The sequence below is a fragment of the Cyprinodon variegatus genome, unplaced genomic scaffold, assembly GCF_000732505.1.
Source record: "Cyprinodon variegatus isolate N-32 unplaced genomic scaffold, C_variegatus-1.0 Scaffold1250, whole genome shotgun sequence".
Taxonomy (NCBI): Eukaryota; Metazoa; Chordata; class Actinopteri; order Cyprinodontiformes; family Cyprinodontidae; genus Cyprinodon; species Cyprinodon variegatus.
This window is the reverse complement of record NW_015151703.1, coordinates 173,073-180,889: the sequence shown is the minus strand read 5'-3', so window position 1 is coordinate 180,889 and position 7,817 is coordinate 173,073. Positions and strand designations below refer to the sequence as shown.

Below are 7,817 nucleotides of genomic sequence, written 5' to 3'. Positions count from 1 at the left end.
AAATATTCCACTTGAGATTATTACTGTTTCCTCCGTCTGTATTAGAGGGAAATAAATGGTAGTGGTGGCTGATGATTGACTAAGGGTGGCCATTGCCACCCCTGGCCCCCCATCTAGCTCCGCCCCTGCGGTGGTATAGTTAATTTAAAGTTGTTTGATATATAAAATCCGAATAAAATAGACAATGTTGGTATGGTGGTGTTTTAATAAAATGTTAAAAGGATGCAGCGAATGCAGGGCAGTGGATGTTTAAAATTCTTGGTAATCAATACTGCCCCCTATCGGCAGAGACAAGCCCCGCCCCGGCGATCAAGAACCCCAGTCAGCGAAGGGAAGCTGGGAGACCCGGAGGAACAGGAGCGGGCGTCGCCAGGGGATCAGCCGCTCCCGCGTTCGTCCGACCGACACTCAGCTATAGCTGCTTCCAGGCAGTGGTGGTGGAGGTGGTGATGATGGCGGCGGCTGTGGAACGAGGAGGCGTTCGGGCTGCTTTCCTGAACCCTGGCAGCGGCAGCGGCGGACCCGCGCTGACAATGCCCCCGACCGGAGCGCTAGCCGGGGCTGTGGTCCTGGGCTCAGGATCCAGCAGTATGCCCGTCCCCATGAACCTCTTTGCAACCTGGGAAATAGACCGATCCTCTCCGAGCTGCGTTCCGAGGTAATAATTACAACTACTGTGTTGGAGTAAATACTCCACAAACCAAAATGTTTAAAATAAATAAAAGAAAACTTAATAAAATATAAATTGTTTAATTAACAACGCCCTCATTCGCCTTATTGTGAAACGGGGGAGAGGAGCTTCACATTCCCATAACAGAGGCTAGCTAGCACGAAGCTAATGCTAAGCTACACGGCTAGCACCGTTAATGCTTCTTGCTGTTGTGTCCATTACTTTATTTCTATTTTTATTAGAAACATGTTATACTTAATGACTCACAACTGTCAAAATAAAACAGAATATACCCTCAAACATATCACACCCCCAATTCAAGTTGTAAATATATTTATATTTTGGTCGTTATAACAAGCTAACTAAAGTTCTCAGAATTTATTTCTCAGAATTTAGTTTTTTTTTTTTTTCTCATGCTGTATGTTCACGTGAGGCTTTTTTCATCAGATCATCAGAATGCATGTCACTTAATAGCATAACTGTCTATAAATACATTGACATGGAATCCGAGCAGATATCCTTTTCATCTTTTAATGCAGATCTCTCTGATCTATGGAGCTGGCTGGCACTTCAAAGTCAACACATTCCGCTCTTAGTTTTACTGCAGATCCGCTCTTTTAGGTCATCCTTGCATCGCTTTGTCACTTACTGTGAATGCAAATGTCATGGTCCATCTGTTTTGTTTTAATGGTGCTGAATGCAGTAACATTCGATACCTTTGCGTTTGCATGGATCATCAGTGAACATGCATTGCTGCCACCTGATCGGGAACCCTCTGGGGGGGCTGTGGGTGCATTAATCAGCTTTGACCTAGATCTGCTTCGGATGGAAGTGGGCTTCCAAAAGGGGAGGGGTTTTCGCGTGTTTTTGTCTGTTTGCATGATGTTGTTTTGGTGTTTGCATGGGTATGCAGGTTTGAGTGGAGCTGTAGCAGATGAATGATACACCCACTTTTATCTCACATCAAAAAGCATGACATTGTATGATTGGTAAATAATATTTTCAGGGCTGCCAACTTTTCACCAAATCTTGGGGTGAGATTTTGAAATAGTTTGCACAGGTTTTTAGAGGATTTAACTGAAACAAAGTGGCAAAATGTGGAATTTTTTTTTATAGCACAACTATTTAACTTGTGAGCAAAAAATGAACTTAAACTGAAAAGCATCAGGTAAAGAGAAAACAAACCATTTAATGTGATCCTAATTTAAGCTTCATATTTCAGTAGGTATTTCTATATTTTCCCTTCAAGAACAGCTGTTTGCTTAACTTAAAAAAATGAAGAGACATAACCTCTGATTTTCTGTTAAATCAGGAAAAAATAGATATTTTGCATAAATGCATCACTGCAGTATTTAACAATATAAACGTCATTACACCATTTTCTAATATTGTGCAGCCCAGTTCCATTCCTTGTCTGAATTTTTGGTTTCTCTGGAAATGTATCCACTCCCTCCAGACTCAAATTTTTAAGCTTTGCAGCTGCTTGGTTGTGGTAAATCAAATCTCAACATCGGCAATTAGTATCCTAAAAATCTCTTATTATGCATTCCTTTATTTCAAGGTAGGATTATAATTATGTTCTCCCTTTTAGCTTCTGTGTTCTGGAACAGAGTTATTTGCACATCTTTTGCAGTAAATACAACTTAAACAGTTATTATTTGTTATGGTAATCTAATGCTTCGCCTTGTTTCTCTTTGGGTAGTGTTGGTTTGCCACAATGCATCAAGGATAAAGGATATTCACATTTCTCTATTAATGCTACATGATGGTGCATTAATAGAGCCAGTCATACATGGTGCATTGATTTCTCATGTCCACTCCTGCATGACTTTTTCTTTTGCGGATAGTTTAGAACAAGCTCTATTAGAGAGAAATGTGTTTGAAAGAGGTGATAGATTTTTATTGATGCACAGTAAAAGCAAACCACTCGTTTCATAGAGAAAGACTGAAAGTAGTTGCATTTCTCAGGTTGCACAGGATAAATGGTAATAGAGTAATAGTTAATGAGCTTGAGGGTTTATGAGACTGTTTATGTGGTTTTAAAATATTTATTGGAATTGATTTTAGACCTGGTGGCTTTAAAAATGGAGCACTTAATTATTTTTTAAAGTGACTTCTGTTGTATGTGGATTCAATGCTCTTAGAGATGGTCTATATGTATGAACACTTCTGCAAAGAGCCCAACCCACGGCCTGTTTTGGGGGATTTAGCCTTCGCATTCTTTCAAGGGTTGGGTTATTTTTCTGTGCAGCTGTTTGCTCCTTTGCTCCAGTAAATGTGGACGTCCAGCCTATTGAGTCGTTTCAAACGAAGACTTAAGAGCTGCTATTGGTTTGGTTGTTTTTATGTATTTATTTGTTTTTACAAGGAGTGTTATACGCCTGACATCAGCCACAGCTGTGGGTCATTAGTAAGTACCAGCTGGTTTTATTATCTCAGACTTGGCAATATTAAAATCACTGCTCTGCTTTTATGGACTCTGTCTGTTGGGGATTCCTGACAGTAATTCTGCTGACCCCACCCTTGGCACTGGGCCACTGTGTGACACCTTGTATAGGTGGGATCTCTTTGTGGAGCTCTTAACTTTTAGAGAAACTAAAGCTAGGCGTGAGTTTCCTCCAGATCTCAATTCCTAAACTTAAATCAGACGCCTGCTGTATTTTCTAGAACCGCCAGTTTACATGTAAATTCTTTAATTTTTTTAATGCACTGGTTGATTAATATCCAACTCTGTAGGAGTCAAAAGCACACACTCATGTGGTTCATGTCGATCATAAAAAGGCTTTATCATGTCATTGAAAAGGCAGTATGACGAATGTGTGACTAAAGCTAGACTATGAGTTGCATCTGTTAATAAAGTCATCGTCTGTTAACTGTCAAGACTAGTTTCTGTCTACATTTTGTAAAATGGCTGCCCAAATATCAACATCCATATTAAAATTGCAGACATTTAATACTATTCATTTGCAAACACTCAGATGGAAAATAAGTTGTTAAATGCTTTCATAAAAATCATACTTTATTATTTTGAAGTAAATGTCATAATTTAAAAGTCAGCCATTTTTTTAATGTAAAGAGTGTATCTACCTTTTTAATATACTCCCCAAATTACCTGCTTATTATTTAGAAATCTATATTTTTGTACGATATACTAGCTTAAATCTATGCCTCACCTGAGATTAGAAATGTGTATATAAAAAAAATAATAATCCTTAAGAGTTAGCGTTCATTTGCACTTTAGTTTATCAGTTGGCCTGGTCCATATTACTGATAATAAATCAGTAAAGTGCATCATACACTTTGACAGTTCTAAGACCTTCTCCTATGAATCAGACTGTTGTTTTGCTCCTGCAGTTCCACAATCTGAATATCCATAAAGGCATTAAAAGGCTTTGGAAAACTGGACCAGTTTAATTTCAGACATTTTCAAGCTGTAGTACTTTCTGGTCGCTATGGTAGCATTAAACATGCCTTTAAAATCAGAAAGCATAAAAACAAAGTAGATGAAAACAGCTGCATAACTACTCCCAGTAGCAGTTATTCGGGGGGAGCCTTGTGTTTGCTGCAACGAGTGAATGTCACCTACTGTGTTTTGGCATACGTCAAGAATGAGACAACCTTTATTGTCATTTTGTCATATTGTCGTTTTGTATACACAAATGAAACAGACTTGGAAAATAAATCCGATTGAAATAATGGAGGTTATTTATTGAAACACCGACCAGGATTTTACACCAACACATTTTGCTGCTCTGTGGCGCTTTTGTGGACCACCTCCAGTTTTATGCAGGGATCCAGTATTTGGCTCCGTTTGGATGTAGCCTTAATCTGCAAATATGACTGTTAAATCTTCTGTCAACACCCACCGGGACTTAACGGAAGTTTTTTGCATTAGCAGTTTGCTGAAGTAGAAGGCGAGTTCTAGCTGTAACATGTTCCTCTACAGGATTATGTGGGCTGTTCCCTGCTGCAGAAATTTGATCAATTTTACTTGGATTTCAGGTTATTTGAGGATAAATGATTCCGCTTCGGGTTGCTATTGCCCAGGTGGTAAAGGAACCAGTACTTCAAACCGAGGTGTCAAATCACACGGAAAAAAAGTAAACTGCAGCAACCAATCCAGACTCTTTGTCCAAGTTTGATTTTAGGACTTATTTGTTTTAGAAAATACAGCATTTGTGAGATCAAAGCAAAAGAGCAATTTTCACTTTGTTACAAATTTGAGTTGTTGTTTTTTTTTACCTCAGGGGTTGCATTTTTTTCTTTGCCTTGCAAAAGTCCAAAAGAAAAGCAAATATAGCCTGAGAGATTACATTTTTTTGGTAATTTGTGCTGTTTTACAACTGTTTGTGGAGCCATCAATTAAATAGGAAGTTGATTGATTACATAACCCTGTTGTAGAATGCAACACAGAAGTTTGGTAGTATTTCATAATCCTTTTTAGTCACATTTTACCTAACTGAAAAATCTCTGCCAACAGCTAATCAATCTAAAATATTTTTCAAAAGCAAACCCTAACCTATCTGAAATAACAAGCAACCCAAACATCTAATTTGGTGCATCCCTGTTTTTATTTAACTTCTATCTGAGAGACTTCTGTCGACTAGATTAGTTGTGAAAGCCTTGTCCTGAACAGGCTGCCTGGTGAAACAGTTGGACTTGACTTGTTTCGATTCCAGCACCCATGCCTGCCAGACTGCCACCTCCAATCTTACCAATGCCATGTGCTGTTGGTTTTGTTGCTTGTTTCTCTTTGGATGGATACATTTTTTTTCTTTGTCTGCTGATTTGAACACAAAACCTTTAGAGAGTGCAGAGAAAAAAAGAAACATGAAAAACCACATACATACTCATATATCCCCCCTTGGGTTGCTGCTGACTAGCGCTGTAGTCATGCTGCTGTCTAGTTAAAGAGAACAAGAGAGATGTGGGATGAGGTTTATAACAATACTGTCTCTTCACATTAAAGATTAAGCCCTATTTGTGCTTTAATGTATTCAGAGGTGACCTCATTGAAATGGTTCCCTAAGTGAAAAACCGAACAAAAGAAAGAATTTGGCTCTAAAGTTGAAGCTCAAAGTGAAAAATAAACAAGACATTACTTTGTGCATTACATTTTTGTAGAGTGTTTTAGTGCAATCTAACAGTAGAGAGCAAGTAAGAAGTTCTCAATATTAATGAAATGCATCATACACTTTGATAATAGAACATTTTAAGCACTGCTTGATACATGAAATAAGATATTCTTGTATTTCCTTTCATTTCTGTTGGATTCTCAACTATTAGCTACATTAGAGGAACCAGGAGCAGTTTTGTTGCTCCTCTTTTGTGCTTTTCTTGGGAAGAAAATCTGTTTTAGCAAGTTATATGTGTGAAAAGCGGAAATTGATATCTGCCAGGAAAATCCTGATAGAAAAGAGCTGAGTTTTTAGCTTTGCAATATAAACTAGAGGCTCAATAATCTGCTCTGGAATCAAGCTGGCCTGCTTGTATCTGCGGTAAAGCAGGTGTTTGGTAATAAATTAGCCAAAAGCACACTTTCAGAGGCCGGTACGATACTTATTAGTTTTATTGCAGCAACTGTATTAATGTGCATGTGGAAGAAAAAGACAGTTTACCGAGTTAGAAGGTATATTTTCTTTTTTAATATACCCTTGTCGCAAACCCGTATGAGATGTTTTCCCAAATCTTGTTAAAAATTCTCCTGGTTAGTTTTATTACTGTTTAAGTGATGTTAGATTAATAGTTTAGTTTTCAATCCATTAAATGGATTTAGAGAGTATAGATTATTTAAAGACACAAACTGGTTTAAATCTTATTCTTATTTGCATGTTAGACTCAGGAGAGTTTATTTAGCTTTCTTCTTGCTGATGTTTGTAGTTTTAAGTGAGCAAAGTGGACAAATGACAAGAAAAAGTCAGGCCTGGACTGAAGCAACATAGTTTGTTATAGGTCACCTGCATGCATCCATTGGTTAGGTATGGTTTCATATGCTTGGCCACTACATATATAACTGTCGGTAGGCCACTTCAGCTGTTCCTTTGTCCCCTTTGTTTATATTCCATTCAGTTTAATAATGAAGCTAAGCTGAAATGCTAATGTATGATAACATAAAATAGGACCTGCTTGTATATTTACCCCATCACCTCCTCAGTATTAAATTCATCCCAAGGCATGGAAATGGTTTGTCTTAGCAGGGGAGCTGCTCTAACCTGATTTCACAACAGGAAAAGAGAAGCTAGTAATCTGATGCTGGACACACAGACACTGTCTGCCTTAATCCTCTATTTCCTTTAGGAATCATAAAGAAGTCCTCATCAGCCGCCTCCACTGCTCTTCAGGACAGCGACACAGCTCTCCCTCAGTCTGAATCATGTTTGCAGGCTTTTGTTGCTACGGAACTAACTTATTAAAAGCAATTAGCAGGAGTCAAAACCAGCTCAGTGTTTCCATAATTTATTTTACTTAATGTATTTAGGCCTGTCAAAGTAAGAAATTTTACTGTAGGATGATTTGTCAAAGAAATGATTGCAATGAAAAATAATGTCATTCAGTTTGGATACAAAGTGTTTCTACATTGCAGCTGTTGCATTCAGCTTTGAAGCCAATTCCATCTTTGTTTTTCCAAATCTCAGATAGCATTAGTCCGGCTTGCTGCTCGTCAATCATGAGGCTCTAATGCTACACTTGCTATGCTATGGAAACAATAAGGGGAGGGCTGAGTGAGTGGAGACCATTACACTAGACTGAACCATTTTTTGTCATCCAGACTCTTTTGTAGAAAAAGACACAAGGAAAACAATCAAAAATTCAACTTTAATTATTGAACCTATTTTTTTTTATTTAATAATGCATTTATAATAGGGATGGAATGGTTTATGAAAACCGTCCGAATCGTTTGGTTCGACTGTCTCGGTTCGGTTTTTCTCATAGATGAAGCGTGTACAATCCAGAGCAGAAGGTGGCGGTACTGTGACCAAAGCCAACCAACCAGTAGTAAACAAGAAGAAGAAGAAGCGAAGCAGCGTAGCTGGGTGTAGCCAAAAAAAATCAGTTGTTGTGGAGAATTGTGTCGGAATGGCGAGTGGGAAAGAACAGGAGTTGGAAGACGCGCCAGCAGCACTTTATAGGTCTGCTGTATGGGACC

At 38.4% G+C, this 7,817-nt stretch overlaps 1 protein-coding gene across 4 annotated transcripts in view; it reads left to right on the top strand.

Moving 5' to 3' along the window:
* The first annotated feature begins 329 nt into the window (after positions 1–329).
* Positions 330–7,817, top strand: part of LOC107102404 (phosphofurin acidic cluster sorting protein 2-like) — a 58,070-nt gene continuing 50,582 nt past the window's right edge. For all 4 annotated transcript variants that reach the window (XM_015401710.1, XM_015401709.1, XM_015401708.1 and 1 more), the window contains exon 1: positions 330–658. In XM_015401710.1, the coding sequence (XP_015257196.1) occupies positions 450–658 (209 nt within the window). In that variant the 5' untranslated portion in view covers positions 330–449. The remainder of the gene's footprint in view (positions 659–7,817) is intronic.